General features: G+C 45.3%; 1 protein-coding gene across 1 annotated transcript; it reads left to right on the top strand.

Annotated features, from left to right (window-relative positions):
* Positions 1–4,749: 4,749 nt before the first annotated feature.
* On the top strand, positions 4,750–17,284 carry GUCD1 (guanylyl cyclase domain containing 1). Its single transcript, XM_044275507.1, has 6 exons — positions 4,750–4,871; positions 8,595–8,679; positions 11,228–11,393; positions 11,927–12,018; positions 14,958–15,199; positions 15,273–17,284. The coding sequence occupies exons 1-6, from the start codon at positions 4,805–4,807 to the stop codon at positions 15,362–15,364; spliced, it is 744 nt and encodes a 247-aa protein (XP_044131442.1). The 5' UTR covers positions 4,750–4,804; the 3' UTR covers positions 15,365–17,284.
* Positions 17,285–18,364: the final 1,080 nt, after the last annotated feature.

The raw sequence follows: 18,364 nt of genomic DNA, 5'->3' as shown, positions 1-18,364 counted from the left end.
GAACACTTTCAGCCTCGCTGACGAGGCTGAAAGTGTTCATGCTGCAATTCTTATTTTGGCCACCAGATGGCATGCCAGGATAAGAAATGAGCAATATTGAGTTTAAAATTAAAAATTAAAAAACATAATTTATAGTCCCATATGAGCCACAAAATCATCACAAAAAATAAAAAATGTATATATATATATAAAAATATATAAAAGTTTAATAAATAAAAAAATACATAAATAACAATAAATATAAACATCATGGGTATCACCGCGACCGAAAACACCCATATTAAAATAGAAAAAAAAATCCAATACGGCGAATGGTGTAACGGAATAAAGGGTCAAAATGGGCAATTTGCCATTTTTTCATTGCTTCTCTAAGGCTACTTTCACACTAGCGGCCGTGTGCCTCGGACTGCCGCTCCGTCCCCATTGACTATAATGGGGGCGGAGTTCCGGCCAGAGGCTGCCAGAATAAAACTACGACATGTCCAACATTTATTCCAGCAGCCTCTCGCCGTGCCTCGTCGGAACTCTGCCCCCGCCCCTATTATAGTCAATGGTGATGGAGCGGCAGTCCGGAGGCACATGGTCACTAGCGGCAGGATGGATCCGACAGGCTGTTCACCCAACGGAACAGCCTGCCGGAGGTCTGTGCCGCTAGTGTGAAAGTCATACACACTCCAAAATGGTATCAATAAAAACTACAGATTGTTCCGCAAAAAAATGAGCCCCTAAACAGCTCAGGGGATATAACTATAAAAAAGTTATGGGGGTCAGAATATGGTGATGTAAAAAAATAAAAATAATGATCAAAGTTAAAATGTATTTTTACACTATTTAGACATAAAGAACCTATACAGTAATCGTACTGACCCAGAGAATGAAGAATATGGGTCAGTTTTGCCGTAAATAAAACGCTGTGGGAACCAAACCTGTAAAATGGTGGAGGAATTGCGTTTTTTTTCCCCAATTCCACCCCATTTGGATTTTTTTTACCGCTTCCCACTACATTTTAAGCCATAATTAAAGGGGTATTCCCATCTCAGACAATGGAGCATATTGCTAGGAGACGAGAATGAAGCGGGGAGCGCTGTGGCCGGTGGACCCTGGATTTCCCGGGGTCCATCCACCACTAAGCGCTGCTCCCATAGAAGTGAATGGGAGCGCACCGCGCATGCACTGCCCGTGCTCCCATTCATTTCTATGGGGCAGACGGCAATAGCCGATTTTCGGCGGCCCCATAGAAATGAATGGAGGGCGACTGCGCATGCGCCCTCTGTTCATTTCCCGGCTCCGTTCTTATTGTAGGTGCGGGTCCTAGCGATATGCCCCCATTGTCTGAGATGGAAAAACCCCTTTAATGGTGGCAATAGAAAGTACAACCTGTCCCGCAAAAAAAAAGCCCTCATACAGCTATGTGACCGGAAATATAAAAAAAGTTATGGTTCAAGGAAAATAGTGAAGAAAAATGAAAAACGAAAAAACCTTCCTATCCTAAGGGTTAATGGCTCAGGAACCCTTTGCAGGTATTATTGATTAATTAGCTGACCAGAGCCTAGAATTAGAATATTGAACCTTTTCATTTGGGATGTTTGGACATCAGTCACACTTGAAAGTTTTTTTTCAGATGCGGCAATATGCGGCGCACATTGGGCAAACATACACCAAATCAAACGCACACAACAGAAGAGGGAACAATACACAACATAAAGAGTTTTATGAGCCGCAGTGCAAGCTATGTTATATGCTGCATACTGTGCCCTGCTTGTAGTTAGTCTCATGTAGGCTGCACAACCCCTCAACTTAAAGGGGTGGTCTGGGTTCAGAGCGCCCAGGCGGCCCCCCTGATATGAGAAATGCTGCGACAGTCGCACAAAAATCCAACTTGGATGGATTAATTTGCAACTGTCATGTCGCAGTCGCAGTGTGACACCGTAGACATTACAATAAATGTCATGCGATATGAATGTCACGTGACACATCACCGTGTAGCCCTAGCCTTATGATGGGGCGTGCACCTCATCATTTATTAGGCACAGCTCTGGTAATCCTTGCGTCTGCCAAAACATCTACCCCAGCACATGGATGGGGTCAGTTTTTGGCAACTTTTAGGCCCCTTTCACACGGGGGCGAGATTTCCGCGCGGGTGCAATGCGTGACGTGAACGCATTGCACCCGCACTGAATCCGGACCTATTCATTTCTATGGGGCTGTGCACATGAGCGGTGATTTTCACGCATCACTTGTGCGTTGCGTGAAAATCGCAGCATGCTCTATATTGTGCGTTTTTCATTGTGCGTACCCCATAGAAGTGAAAGGGGCTGCGTGAAAATCGCAAGCATCCGCAAGCAAGTGCATATGTGGTGCGATTTTCACGTACAGTGGCTAGGAGACGATCGGGGTGGGGACCCGATCTTTATTATTTTCACTTATAACATGGTTATAAGGGAAAATAATTGCATTCTGAATACAGAATGCACAGTAAAATAGCGCTGGAGGGGTTAAAAATGTTTTAAAAAAATTTAATTCACTTGCTCGCACAGTCCGGCTTCTCTTCTGTCTTCATCTTTGCTGTGCACAGGAAAAGGACCTGTGGTGACGTCACTGCGCTCATCACATGGTCCGTCACATGATCTTTTACCATGGTGGTGGATCATGTGACGGACCGTGTGATGAGCACAGTGACGTCATCAAAGGTCCTATTCCTCAAAGAAGAAGACAGAAAAGAAGACAGAAGAGAAGCCAGGCTGCACGAGCAAGTGGACTAAGGTGAGCTAAATTTTTTATTTTTAACCCCTCCAGCGCTATTGTACTATGCATTCTGTATTCAGAATGCTATTATTTTCCATGTTATAAGGGAAAATAATACAGTCTACAGAACACCGATCGCAAGCCCGAACATCTGTGAAGAAGTTCGGGTTTGGGTACCAAACATGCCGATTTTTCTCACGCGCGTGCAAAACGCATTACAATGTTTTGCACTCACACGGAAAAATCACGCATTTTCCCATAACGCACCCGCATCTTATCTGGGCAAAAAACATGACGCCCGTGTAAAAGAGGCCTTACACCTTTTTCCTTTTTTAGTATTTCCCATGACTGATATGCTATGTGCAACAAGGACAAGTTTGGTAACAGAGGTGCAATGTGGCCACCTCCTCTTACATAACGGCCCAGACACATTCTGCTGCTGCTTCAAAAATGGCGTGAAGAAAAAGAAGGCTACGTTCACATCTACGTCTTCCTTTCCAGTATTGAGAGCCAGCATCGGATAACTCTTCAGTTTAGTCCCCATTCATTGTCAATAGGGACAGAACTGAACGGAACACAGTGCACCAGAACGCGGAATTCTATTCCATAGTGTTCCCATGACGCACACAAATACGCTGCAAGCTGAGCTCTGATTGGTTGCTATGGGCAACGAATACAGATTTATTATTAGACAGTTTGATTTGGAGATATTGAAGGTGGACCAGTCTGTATAACAAAATACAATACTACTGCACTGTGTGACATATCGGGCCTGTACCGCTAATATCACACACGGTAGGATTAGATACAGCGGCTCAGCAGACAGTATCACGCATGACATGTGATACTATCTGCTGAGCTGCTGTATATAAGCCTGTCATGTGTGATACTATCTGCTGAGCTGCTGTATCTAAGCCTGTCATGTGTGATACTATCTGCTGAGCCGCTGTATCTAAGCCTGTCATGTGTGATACTATCTGCTGAGCTGCTGTATCTAAGCCTGTCATGTGTGATACTATCTGCTGAGCTGCTGTATCTAAGCCTGTCATGTGTGATACTATCTGCTGAGCCGCTGTATCTAAGCCTGTCATGTGTGATACTATCTGCTGAGCTGCTGTATCTAAGCCTGTCATATGTTATACTGTCTGCTGAACCGCTGTATCTAAGCCTGTCATATGTTATACTATCTGCTGAGCTGCTGTATCTAAGCCTGTCATGTGATACTATCTGCTGAGCTGCTGTATCTAAGCCTGTCATGTGTGATACTATCTGCTGAGCTGCTGTATCTAAGCCTGTCATGTGTGATACTATCTGCTGAGCTGCTGTATCTAAGCCTGTCATGTGTGATACTATCTGCTGAGCCGCTGTATCTAAGCCTGTCATATGTTATACTGTCTGCTGAGCCGTTGTATCTAAGCCTGTCATGTGTGATACTATCTGCTGAGCTTCTGTATCTAAGCCTGACAGGCTTAGATACAGCGGCTCAGCAGATAGTATCACACATGACAGGCTTACAGCAGCTCAGCAGATAGTATCACACATGACAGGCTTAGATACAGCGGCTCAGCAGATAGTATCACACATGACAGGCTTACAGCGGCTCAGCAGACAGTATCACACATGACAGGCTTAGATACAGCGGCTCGGCAGACAGTATCACACATGACAGGCTTACAGCGGCTCAGCAGATAGTATCACATATGACAGGCTTAGATACAGTGGCTCAGCAGACAGTATCACATATGACTGGCTTAGATACAGCGGCTCAGCAGACAGTATCACATATGACTGGCTTAGATACAGCGGCTCAGCAGACAGTATCACATATGACAGGCTTAGATACAGCGGCTCAGCAGACAGTAGCTGTGATTCCTGTCACCTCACTGATTCTGTATTCCATGTATGTGTCGGGCCCCTCCGGCAGAGGGCGTTGTCTCCTCCGGCAGGGGGCGTTGTCTCCTCCGGATGGGGTTCCCTCAGTGTCCGCTCCGCCCCGGATACACAGGGACAGGACGGCGGCTGTAGTCCGGTATGAGGGAACCCCGCCTGCTTCACCGCCATGAAGAGCCCGGGAACCAGTGATACGGAAACCGACAAGACCGCGCTGCAGAGGCGGCCAGACAACCGTTAGTGACGAGCCTGCACAGGCTGTTATGTCTCCATGTAGCTAGAGGGAATGTGGTGGGAAAGTAGGGGACCAGACTCACAACCCTCATCATCCACTGACTGGATATCAGCTTTGTACCCCATGTCCTCTGCTCCTATCTTCAGCTAACTGCACTGTCTTCGTCTATACTCTGTAATATCTACTACTGCCTGCATCATTGAATCTGTACCCCCATCCTCCACTGCCTGCATCATTGTAATCTGTACCCCCATCCTCCACTGCCTGCATCATTGTAATCTGTACCCCCATCCTCCACTGCCTGCATCATTGTAATCTGTACCCCCATCCTCCACTGCCTGCATTATTGTAATCTGTACCCCCATCCTCCACTGCCTGCATCATTGTATCTGTACCCCCATCCTCCACTGCCTGCATCATTGTATCTGTACCCCCATCCTCCACTGCCTGCATCATTGTAATCTGTACCCCCATCCTCCACTGCCTGCATCATTGTAATCTGTACCCCCATCCTCCACTGCCTGCATCATTGTAATCTGTACCCCATCCTCCACTGCCTGCATCATTGTATCTGTACCCCCATCCTCCACTGCCTGCATCATTGTATCTGTACCCCCATCCTCCACTGCCTGCACTGCCTGCATCATTGTAATCTGTACCCCCACCCTCCACTGCCTGCATCATTGTAATCTGTACCCCCACCCTCCACTGCCTGCATCATTGTAATCTGTACCCCCACCCTCCACTGCCTGCATCATTGTAATCTGTACCCACACCCTCCACTGCCTGCATCATTGTAATCTGTACCCCCACCCTCCACTGCCTGCATCATTGTATCTGTACCCCCATCCTCCACTGCCTGCATCATTGTATCTGTACCCCCATCCTCCACTGCCTGCATCATTGTATCTGTACCCCCATCTTCCACTGCCTGCATCATTGTATCTGTACCCCCATCCTCCACTGCCTGCATCATTGTATCTGTACCCCCATCCTCCACTGCCTGCATCATTGTATCTGTACCCCCATCCTCCACTGCCTGCATCATTGTAATCTGTACCCCATCCTCCACTGCCTGCATCAATGTAATCTGTACCCCCATCCTCCACTGCCTGCATCATTGTATCTGTACCCCCATCCTCCACTGCCTGCATCATTGTATCTGTACCCCATCCTCCACTGCCTGCATCAATGTAATCTGTACCCCATCCTCCACTGCCTGCATCATTGCATCTGTACCCCCATCCTCCACTGCCTGCATCATTGCATCTGTACCCCCATCCTCCACTGCCTGCATCATTGCATCTGTACCCCCATCCTCCACTGCCTGCATCATTGCATCTGTACCCCCATCCTCCACTGCCTGCATCATTGCATCTGTACCCCCATCCTCCACTGCCTGCATCATTGCATCTGTACCCCCATCCTCCACTGCCTGCATCATTGCATCTGTACCCCCATCCTCCACTGCCTGCATCATTGCATCTGTACCCCCATCCTCCACTGCCTGCATCATTGCATCTGTACCCCCCATCCTCCACTGCCTGCATCATTGCATCTGTACCCCCCATCCTCCACTGCCTGCATCATTGCATCTGTACCCCCCATCCTCCACTGCCTGCATCATTGCATCTGTACCCCCCATCCTCCACTGCCTGCATCATTGCATCTGTACCCCCCATCCTCCACTGCCTGCATCATTGCATCTGTACCCCCCATCCTCCACTGCCTGCATCATTGCATCTGTACCCCCCATCCTCCACTGCCTGCATCATTGCATCTGTACCCCCATCCTCCACTGCCTGCATCATTGCATCTGTACCCCCATCCTCCACTGCCTGCATCATTGTAATCTGTACCCCCATCCTCCACTGCCTGCATTAATGTAATCTGTACCCCCATCCTCCACTGCCTGCATCATTGTATATGTACCCCCATCCTCCACTGCCTGCATCATTGTATATGTACCCCCATCCTCCACTGCCTGCATCATTGTATCTGTACCCCCATCCTCCACTGCCTGCATCATTGTATCTGTACCCCCATCCTCCACTGCCTGCATCATTGCATCTGTACCCCCATCCTCCACTGCCTGCATCATTGCATCTGTACCCCCATCCTCCACTGCCTGCATCATTGCATATGTACCCCCATCCTCCACTGCCTGCATCATTGCATATGTACCCCCATCCTCCACTGCCTGCATCATTGCATCTGTACCCCCCATCCTCCACTGCCTGCATCATCACCTTACCCCATTACATCCACTATCACACCCCTTATGATGTATTATTCTTCCTCATGCAGTATAATGCCCTGGAATATTCTGCCCCCGTAGTGCCTCCATAATATTACTCACCGGTGCTGTTTGCGTCTCGCAGCAGTCTCGATGAATTGACTGCATTGCACCCGCACCAAGCGCTGACAGCAGTGGTCACAGGGTGAATTGTGGAGCACATGGAACTGGTGGCTGCCCTAGGACTGCAGGGCAGTGCCCTAAATCCGGGATCGATCTGGGATGGTTAGAAGCCATGCCTATGCTCGCCACTGGCTGCACCTTCGACCTTGTTCAGACTTCAGTGTTTTGCATCAGTGCTTTACATCCAAAACCAGGAGGTGGTCTAAAACCCTGAACCTGGGCAGATCTTTGCATTATACCTTGGTGGAGGATCCACTCCTGGTTTTGGACAGCAATCACAGATGCAGAATGATGTCATGTGAATAAGGCCTACGTCACACGTGTTTTGGTCAGTACTTTCCCTCAGTCATTATGAACCTACACACAGATGAGGTATATTGGAAAGGTTTGAACCTGTTCAGGGTTTTTGACCCGCTCCTGGATATGGCTCCCAATCACTTATCAAACTCTGATGTGTGAACTAGTCCTAAGGCCTCATAAAGTGATTTGTGATGTTTTCCAGGAGCCTTGACCACAATCGCATTGGATGGCTTTGGCATGCATTTGAACACTGGGGGAGATTTATGTAGCCTGGCAGGGATTAGGTAGCATGCCACTGGTTGTACCTGATATTCTTCATCAAACGCTTTCTCTCTAGAAAAGTGACTGGAAGCTTTGATAAGGCCTCATGTACACGGCCTTGCCTGTATTGCAGTCCGCAATATCTGGGCACCGGCCGTGTGCAAACTATATCACAGATGCAGACCCATTTACTTGAATGGGTCCGAAATCCAGTAGATATGGTGCGGAACGGAGGCACGGATCGGAAGCACTACAGAGTGTCTCCGCACCGCAAAAAAGTAGTGCGTGCTCTACTTTTTTGTAGTGCTGATTGTTGAACCCATTCAAGTGACGGTGGTCAGTGCATGTGCATTGCGAGCCACAATTTGTGGTCCACAGCGAAGGGCAACGCCGGTACGCACTCATGTGCATGAGCCCTAAACCAGGTGCCTGCAGAAAGCTCTAAAGGGCACAACACACGTTCTTACTTGTGTTACTGAAGTTGGCAACGGTTTTCATAAATATGATGTTCGGTGCAATCGGCGACCTTTTTACCCTGGTGTCATTTCATTAATGCGTCTCCATTGCTCAACATCTGGTGATTTGACCTGTTCCACTCCGAGTCGCTGCGCGCTCCAGTAAATAAGGTCATTTTTACACATAACTACTTGAGAATGTGACGTGCCGCGACCCCTTGTGCACTGGATGGATTGTTGTAGACGTCTGAGACTAATATAAACGGCTAAAAGTCCTATCATATTATAGGTGATCAAGTCCAGCTGAAAGTGCCTCTCATCCAGCAGTCTTACCACTGGGATTGTGGCCTGGCATGTGCCCGCATGGTATTGCAGTAAGTAGTCCCTGGATGAACCACTTTGGGGGGGATTTGGGAGTGAAGCTGATGCTGTATTGGCATATCATATATTTATGAAGGAATCTGAGCATGCGTGATGTACATTTGATTATTTCATGTTGAAGAATGTATGCTTATTTTGTGTATAGAGCTGAGGACACGGGTTGCTAGATGGCCGCTAGCACATCCGCAATACCCAGTCCCCATAGCTCTGTGTGCTTTTATTGTGTAAAAACAATGATTTGATACATATGCAAATTAACCTGAGATGAGTCCTGTCCCTGACTCATCTCACGTACAGGACTCATCTCAGGTTAATTTGCATAAGTATCACATCGGTTTTTTACACAATAAAAGCACACAGAGCTATGGGGACTGGGTATTGCGGATGCGCTAGCGGTCATCTAGCAACCCATGTCCTCAGCTCTGTACACAAAATCCCGGTGACAGGTTCCCTTTAAATTAATAGGTGGCTTATTAAAGTTGTAAGGCTCCCTGCACACATAGCGTGCATGCTGCATATTTTCTGCATGTACCGGACATGTAGATAAGATTTGTCAAAAAACTGCGGAGATTTTCGGCAGAGAAATTGCCCTGCAGTGTGGATATTTAAATCCACAAAATGTCGATTTTTGCTTTGGACTTTCACAGCCTCGGGTGTGTGGAAATCATATCGCCCAACGCCCGGGACATGCAGTTCCGGGTGTCGGGCAGGTAGTTTGTTCAGTAGCTTAGCCCTGCTACGGGCAAGTAGCAGGGCTGAGATGGCTTTGTTTACCAGAGCAGTGGTCGCAGTGGATCGGCGACGAGCTGGGCGTGGAGAGGCGTTCCCATGGTGATGGGGACGCTTGAAGTTAAAATATACCATCGCATTGGAGAAAACTCTGATCCGATGGTATATTCTAAACCCGAGGTGTTCCCATGGTAATGGGGACTCACCTCTGACAGGGCGCTGCCATCCGCGGCACCTGAGGGGTTAATTGCGCGGACGGAAGCTCCCTGCCTGTTCAACTCTTTTCAATTGATGTGAAAATTGGGATGAAATCTGCAGCAAAATAATAGATTTGCGGCTGAAAAAGTCCACGCAGTGTGCAGGAGGCCTTAGGCTGGAATCACATTTGAAGTTTTTGAGCCCAACTGAGGAGTCAATAAAAAAATAAAAAAAATGAGGAGTTTTAGACTTTTTCTTCTTTTTAGATCCACTCATGTTCTAAAAAATCTAGCTATCCAATGGACGGCGCTGTGCTTGGTGAGCTGCGAGGTGGCCGTGGTGCTCACCGGAGCACTGCAATCTCTTTGAACAGCTGGGAGCCCGGAGTTAGACCCCCAGAGCAGAGATTGAGCCATCAATATGAAAATCCCAGAAAACCCTTTTAAACTTTTCCCACCTTATCCCATACACATAGCTGTCCCATTTTTAACCCTTTGGCACCATGATGGGTTGCAGAGGCTTCTGCTGAATACTGTTCGCCATCCTGGTACACTTGTCTGCCAGGGCTGGAGATTGTGCACCCAGACATTAAGTAGTAATGCGCTACTGGTACATAACTTATTAATGCTATTGAGAGCACTAGAGATGAGCGAATTTCATATTTTGAAATTCGTTCACGCTTTGTTTACTGGTAAGGCTACTTTCACACTAGCGTTTTTTGCGGATCCGTCATGGATCTGAAAAAACGCTTCCGTTACAATAATACAACCGTATGCATCCGTCATGAACGGATCCGATTGTATTATGTCTTCTATAGCCGGGACTGATCTGTCATGAACACCACTGAAAGTCAATGGGGGACGGGTCCGTTTTCTATTGTGTCAGAGAAAACGGATCCATCCCCATTGACTGACGTTGTGTGCCAGGACGTATCTGTTTGGCTCCACTTTGCCAGGCGGACAGCTAAACGCTGCAGGCAGCGTTTTGGTGTCCACCTCCAGAGCTGAATGGGGACTGAACGGAGGCAAACTGGTGCATTCTGAGCGGATCCTTTTCCATTCAGAATGCATTAGGGCAAAACTGATCCGTTTTGGACCGCTTGTGAGAGCCCTGAACAGATCTCGCAATTGGAAAGCCAAAACGCTATTGTGAAAGTAGCCTAAAAGGTAAATTGTGTTATGGATTCCGTTACCACGGACCATAACGCAATTCTATGACGGAATGCCTTTAGAGGCATTCCGTTATTCATTCCGTCATAATAGAAGTCTACGGGCTGCATAACGGATCCGTCCTGTTTCCGTTATGCAGAGGAGTCCTCTAAAGGCATTCCGTTATGCATTCCGTCATAAAATTGTGTTATGGTCCGTGGTAACGTAATACATAACGCAATTTACGACGGACCATAGCGCAACTCACCTTTTACCAGTAAATTAGTGTTCAGCTCTAGAGAACACTAAATAGAAGGAATAATAGGATGAAGATTATCTTAGAAGGAGATGAAGAAATGTTAGTACCGTACATCTACACATTATAACCTCTAAAGATTTGGTAGATGTAGCTGTAAATGGAATGGGTTCATCTGACCACCATTATTTCTTATATCCTTCCTTGTAGGTACCTCAATCACCTGAATGAAGATGAGTTCCAGAAGGCAATGCGGGAGCTGCGGCTCACCAAAAGTATTTGGACCATTGACCTGGCTTACCTGATGCACCACTTTGGCGTACAGCACCAGTTCTGCACACAGACCTTGGGTGTAGACAAGGGATACAAGAACCAGGTATGACATCTGTGCTTTGTCTGTCATCACAAAGTGATCTTTATGTTCGGGGGCTGTTAATATAAAGTTTCTATATCAGTTATACCCAACATTGCAGATCTTCTTGTCTGTTACTTCCTGTCTTAAATCTGTAAGCGTCCAGTAAGCATTCCATGGCTAAATGTGTAGCTCTATTTTGGTCTTTTTTGATGGCATTTTGGTTGCTGTATGAGTGCAATTGTGGTAAATTTTTATTTATCTATTTTTTTTAAAAACTGAGAAGTTCCGAAAATAAATTCTTACAGTTGTTTGTGATCACAGTGTATTCATGATGGAACATTTTACGCTGTGACGTAAACTAGATAATGTTGCTGGCTGATATCGGGCATGACTGCACCAATGTAAATTGCCGTCTCTAGATCTGTCAGGGTGTACACCCTTTTGCATACGTTTTGCTAAATGTTGTAGATCATTTACAGGTAACCATATAAATGATTTATATTGCTTTGTTACGATGGACAGACCCGCTGATGATGGACATTGTTTCTCCATAGTCTTTCTACAGGAAACGTTTTGATGCAGAGGAGAACAGGGTAAACCAGCTATTTGCCCAAGCCAAAGCTCACGGTGTCAATGTAGAAAAAAGGTACATGCGTTCTTTTCTGAGTGATGATATCCGCATATGTCATCATTCCAGCATGTATAAACATGTCAGTAGCTAAATCGAAATCTTGAATATGCTCTTTATATGCATTAACCACCTAACTGTTTTGCCCCAGTCTCGTTTCAGCAGTGGGAAAAGTAGCTAACTGGAGGGAGGAGGGCTGCTTTAGATGCTATTTCCTGAATGGTGGCAGCTAGAAACATGCAACTAGTCTTGTCTGAAGGCATTTCAAGCTTTCAGACAATACCAGAATGACGGCAATATGTTCAGTACAGGGGAAGATATCACTGATAGAAATCGGGATGCTGTGAATGCAGCTGAAAGTGAAAGTAAAAGCAGGTTTTACCCGCGATTATTCCCGAATCGATTTCTAACTGTGATTTCTCCTCTGTTGCTTGGACTTTAGTTGTCATTTTGGTCTTGTATGAAAGAATGTCAGCTTTCAAACAAGACCAGTTGCATCTTGCTAGCTGCCACCATTCAGGAGATATCACCATCTAAAGCAGCCCTCCCCCTCCAGTTAGCTAAACAGGTGGTTAAAGGAGATGTCACAAGGAATGAAAGTTTACTCCCTCTAAAAGTTGTGGAATAGAAATGTGCCACACCTCTTAGTATATTAGGCCCATCTTTTGATTTGATCTAATTATGCCACTTTCTGGCATAAATTACAGTATATCTTTTGGGCTGCAGCTGCCCCACACCCTTTTCCCATCAGTGAAGTTTAAATATGCAAGCACCATAAAAAGCATAAAGCCTTTGCTAAAACTGCCCTATTATATTGATTTAAATACAGCAACAGACTATATACATATTTTGTATTTAACCTCAGTTTTGCCCGAGCTCTTTTCGGGGTTTGAGAAAAGGCTCCCTCAAATCTCCGGCTTCGTAAAAGCTAGAGATATGGGACTGGTCTTGTTGGAAAGCTGACAGCCAGAATGGTAGCAAGATCTCCTCTACATTTGGAGATATAGCAGTTAGAAATCGGTCAGGAGTGATGGCAGCTGAAAGTGAAAGCAGGTTTCAGCTGCTTTCACTCCTGACCCAGCCCTCTCCTCTTCAACTGGCTGTGATCTTGGCATTGGGGGTGCAGACAGGTTGCAAAGCGGATTTCTACTTATTAAGCTTATGGCATTGTTCTTCTGTGCTCCAAAACAGCATTCTAAACATACCTTTATCAGCTTTTGTGGCAGTTTCTTGCAGAAAACAATATATGCTAATTAGGCCCCAAGTGCCTAATATTTTTATATTTTAATAGTTCAGACATCATTGGTACAATTGGGAAAGGGGGGTGATTTAAAGGGAGTCTTTTACCAAATATGACCATTGCAGACCACTCAGATCAGGTTCTCCATTACTTTCCCCAGATTACTATGGTACCTTTCATATTACAGTCCATCGCCGATTTGCTCCAAAAAACACTTTTATACCATATGGTAATTAGGTTCTGAAGGTGCCCAGGGGCGGCGTTCATGCGGCCGGTGCCCAGGCCCCTCTGCTCTTTGCTCACCAAACCCCTCTTTCACCCCAAACCTCTTTCACCCCTCTGGCCCGCCCTTGTTTAATCCGATTACCTCCCTCCTCCTCTCCGTCTGAAATCAGCCTGGCGCATGCGCATTGAAAATCCCTGTTCCTCTGCCCATAATGGGCAATGCAGTGTGCGCACGTGCCGGGAATGTGTGGAGCGGCGAGGAAGCAGGATTTCAGACGGAGAGGAGGAGGTAATCGGATTAAACAAGGGCCGGCCAGAGGGGTGAAAGAGGAGGGGTTTGGTAAGCAAAGCGCAGAGGGGCCTGGGCACCGGCCGCATGAACGCCGCACCTGGGCACCTTCAGAATCTAATTACCATATGGTATAAAAGTGTTTTTTGGAGCAAATCGGCGATGGACTGTAATATGAAAGGTACCATAGTAATCCGGGGAAAGCAATGGAGAGCTGAATGGTCTGTAATGGTCATATTTGGTGAAAGACTCCCTTAAATTTTTTTATTAGTTTTCTTTTTTTTGTTTGTTTTACTTTTTACTGTCAACTTCACTATTTTTAGTCCCTTTAGGGCAGCGCTCCTCAACTCCAGTCCTCAGGGTCCACCTGCCGATCATGTTTTCTGGATTTCCTTAGTATTGAGCAGGTGATATAATTAGTGTCCATGCATCAGGACTTATCAAAGGTATTCATTCTGTGGGATATTCTCAAATCATCACCAGCAGGTGGGCACTGAGGATATATATATATATATATATATATATATATATATATATATATATATATATATATATTTATTATTATTTTTTAAATAAGATGGATAACAGTTTTATATATTTTGTAGCATGACTATTGGTAGGATTATGAAAAGACATGGAGTGAGACAAGTGCCAGGGATATGTGAAGACTACTGCCTCTGTTTTTTTTTTTCCTGAAAAATGAGAGTTGGAATCTGGTTTCTGTAGGCAATCACACTGGGGCTACATGGTGGCATTGACTGCAGCACATGTCACATAGCCAAATATTGCAGAGTAGCGCTGCAGCATTGCAACGGATAAAAGTGAATGGGGTTGCGTAGTGACCTGTAATTCACGGCAGCCCGAAAGTAGGAAGAAACAGCAGGTTTGGATTTCTTGTGACTGTTGGGTCATGAATGCACTTTCATTATTTGTGATGCTGCCGCGCCACACTGCCATCTTTGGCAATGCAACGTGTGTTGCAGACAAAGTCGCCGTGTAGCTCCAGCTTGACTCACATTTTTGTTTTGTTTCAGTGATAATAAATTAACCCCCATTGTGTTTTTTTTATTTATTTTAACAATCATTGTACTCATGCCCATACCTCATCATCATACATTGAGCAGCTAGTATGAAATCAGTATGCTATAATATTGAATGTGTTTATTACCGTATTGTCATTCTGTATGTCCTCTATACTTGCAGAAGTGTAGCAATACAAGAACTACAGGATCATCTTTCCCAGGGGCACGTGGCCATCGTACTGGTAAATGCGGTTCTGCTCCTGTGTGACCTCTGTCCTAGCCGTGTGAAATACTGCTGTTTTCTTCCTATTGGTCAAAAGTGCTTCTGCAAAAGCAGCGAATATCAGGGCCATTTTATTGTGCTTTGTGGCTATAACAAATCATCTGGAAGCCTTTTCTATAATAATCCTGGATATGCAGATAGTGAGTACCTCTATTTTAACTCTAATTCCAGCCTGTTACCTTGCAATATATCTAACCGTTCCTTTTTACCTAGGGTTGTGTCGGACAAGCATCACCAACTTTGAAGAAGCCCGTAGTAGTTATGGTACAGATGAGGATATCCTCTTTATCTATGTGGACAGCTGACCTCAGAATGGAACTGGTGAAGAAGCAGATATTCCTTGTGTGGAGACCAATTTCGGCAGTCCATGCACTATAGAGACATTTCTATGTATAGAGTTTGCAGTAAAAAGAAAAATATGGATGATGGGTGCATTCACTCGCCATCTAGAGAGGACACTGTCCACTACCAGAAGGACCTATACTTAGTATATTAGACTGTGCAGTGACTTTGGTCATTGAGATGTTGGCCTTATTACATTCAGGTGAAGGTACGTTTGGACATGTCGACTATATGGTAAAAGGAAAATGTGAACATATGAACATCTCATTTAAAAATCATGGTTTATGGAGCTGGTCCCTCATTTTGCTATTATGATAGCTTCCACTGTTCTGGGAATGCTTTCCACTAGATTTTTGAAAATAGGTGTGTGTATTGGCCTCCCTTCAGCCGCAAAAGCCGTAGTGAGATCAGGCACTGGTGTTGGACAGTAAGGTTTACTTCAGAGTATTCATCTCAGATGCTTACAATAAGGGCTCATTCACACGACTGTATGTATTTTGCGGTCCGCCAAAAATACGGATGACGTCCGTGTGCATTCCGTATTTTGCGGAACAGAACAGCTGTCCCCTAATAGAACAGTACTATCCTTGTCCGTAATGGGGACAATAATAGGACATGTTCTATTTTTTTGCGGAACGGAAACGGAATGCACACAGAGTACCTTCGGTTTTTTTGCGAACCTATTAAAATTAATGGTTGCGCGTATGGTCCGCAAAAAAAATTGAATGGACATGGAAAGAAAATACGTTTGTGTGCATGAGCCCTAAAGTAGAGGTCAGAGCTCTGTGTGGGCTTTGTGTCACGTTCTTCCACCCTACACTTGGCAAACCCTTTTGTAAAGATCTTATTTTCATATTGAAACAGAAGGACTTAACTCGGTGTGCGCTACTCATCCTCTAAATCCAGATTAGTCCTCCAAACTAGCAGTTTATGGTGAATGTATCTCATCACTCCTCCTTGCCATTGTGTGTGGTGGTCTCATGTTTGGGTGGGGGTAACACACAGTCTATGAAGCTTCTCGCTAACCGTTTTTGTGCTAGAGCTTCCAGACGTAGTTTGGGAATCGGTGGTGTTGCAGATGTTTGTCCTATCGCTACGCTCACCTTCTGCTCCTAAACATTTCCACTTCACAGTTGACTAGAGCAGATCTACATACATGTATCCTGCACTATGTTTATTCCTTGGATAATCCTACAACGGTTCTGACAAGGAGACCATGGGCTCATCTGTGGTACGGATGTTTGGTAAATGGTAGTGGGTCTCTTTTTTTTTTTTTTTTTTTTTATAACTACGTCCATCTGAGGACTAGATTGCATAAATAGGAATGATTTGTATATTAGGAGAATCGGCCGGTAAGGAACAGTATTGAGTAAAGGACATTTACCTTTTGTCAGCAGTGGCCAGAGGGTCATCACTAGTGAAACAAGCTTTTATACACCTAGGACTGCGGTTCTTGTAATAGATATTTCATTAGCCAGTTCATTGCCCGAGTCTTCTCTGCTGGCACGGCCGGGCATGTATACCATTCATATCACTGTCCATTGTTCTGTGACTAGCAGTTCATGACACCTTTGCATACTGGATGAACTTGCCCCTCAGTGTTTGTACCCCAGTATGCACTGTCTTTGTTTTTATTTATTTGAATTATTCATACTTTCAGCTGCAAAAAAATCTCATTTTAAAGATTTCTGGTGTTTGTTCTTATACGTACACAAACATCTATGGGAAAATAGCTGTTTCATTTTTGTCTGCATAACCAGATTGTGTTCGCTGTATCAATATTTCTCACTCAAGCTGTACAACTTGTTTAGGCCCTCCACTCCTGCCCCCCCCCCCCCCATAAAAGTGGGGGGGGGGCTTAAAGGGGTTGGCCAATTTAGACAGAAATTTCTCAAAATGCCAAAAAGAGTCATGTATGCTCAATGCAAGCATCTATGACTTTATACTGCCTTCCTCCCAGCTGTTCTGGTATCGGTGGTATAAAGACCAGGCATCTGCCATGTCCATATCCTACAGGATGGTGGCGCTTCCTTGGGTGTTGTTGGCCTTCAGTAATTTAGCAAAGTTGCTAATTGGCAAGTGGATGTGTGAAGATACAGGCCAGTATCTGCACATGCGCCACTTGCATTCGGCTCCTGGATAGAACTACTGGAGGCCAGGAACAAGTTGCATAACCACTGCCATCTTGCAGCCTATGGCCGCAGAGGATGCCCAGTCTGTATGTTTACACTGCTGATGCCGGGGGCCATCACTATCACAGCTAGGCAACAGTACACATTTATATCTGCTTGCATTTGAGCATACATGACCATTTATGGTATTTTTAGAAAGTCTAAATTGGCCAACTCTACTATAGAAGGGACCAGGAGCATACATCTGTTTACCATGAAGGGGTAATAAGGCACAAGCTGACGTCTCTGCCAGAAGCTTATCTCCTGCAGTACCAAGGAATCGGGCATGCAATATCCCTGATCCTTCCTTCACCTGCCTACTGGGGAGAGATGGCCAGTCCCACATGGTTTAACTCCCTTACAATGGATTGTCCAACTGTAAAAAAAATATATATTTGTTTAAAGGGGTAAGAATGGCTTAAAAAAATAAAGTAAAATGTCAGCTCACCGATCCCCTTCAGTCCCTACTTCCTGGTCCTTCTTGATAATGGCAATGTGACAGTTCAGCTCATCACTGAGAGGGGTCAATGCTGCCCCCAGTGTTTGGCTTTGTGGTCACATTTCTTGTTTATTCTTCCTTTAGGTTTTTATTACTTATTTCTCACTGGGTGCGACAAGTGCACAAAGGTAGCTGCTTATGTTTTATCCTTTGTAAACTTGTAGTATAGTTAATATCTAACTTTTTAGATGAAGGATGGTGTGCCTATAGTATGTAACCTACAGTTATCCAGCAATGTCCTTGTTACATTAGAGAAGAGACTCTCTGCAGACTATGTGTGATCTGGACTAAAG

Source organism: Bufo gargarizans, chromosome 1 (assembly GCF_014858855.1).
Source record: "Bufo gargarizans isolate SCDJY-AF-19 chromosome 1, ASM1485885v1, whole genome shotgun sequence".
NCBI lineage: Eukaryota > Metazoa > Chordata > Amphibia > Anura > Bufonidae > Bufo > Bufo gargarizans.
This window is presented reverse-complemented; position numbering and strand designations above follow the sequence as displayed.

What these genes read in the sequence shown, in the direction of transcription:
- GUCD1 (XM_044275507.1), top strand. Translation starts at nt 4,805, where the DNA reads ATGAAGAGCCCGGGAACCAGTGATACGGAAACCGACAAGACCGCGCTG. An exon ending in GCAGAGGCGGCCAGACAACC is followed by an intron (nt 4,872 to 8,594) that starts GTTAGTGACGAG and finishes ATCATATTATAG; the next exon opens with GTGATCAAGTCCAGCTGAAA. An exon ending in ACAAGGGATACAAGAACCAG is followed by an intron (nt 11,394 to 11,926) that starts GTATGACATCTG and finishes GTTTCTCCATAG; the next exon opens with TCTTTCTACAGGAAACGTTT.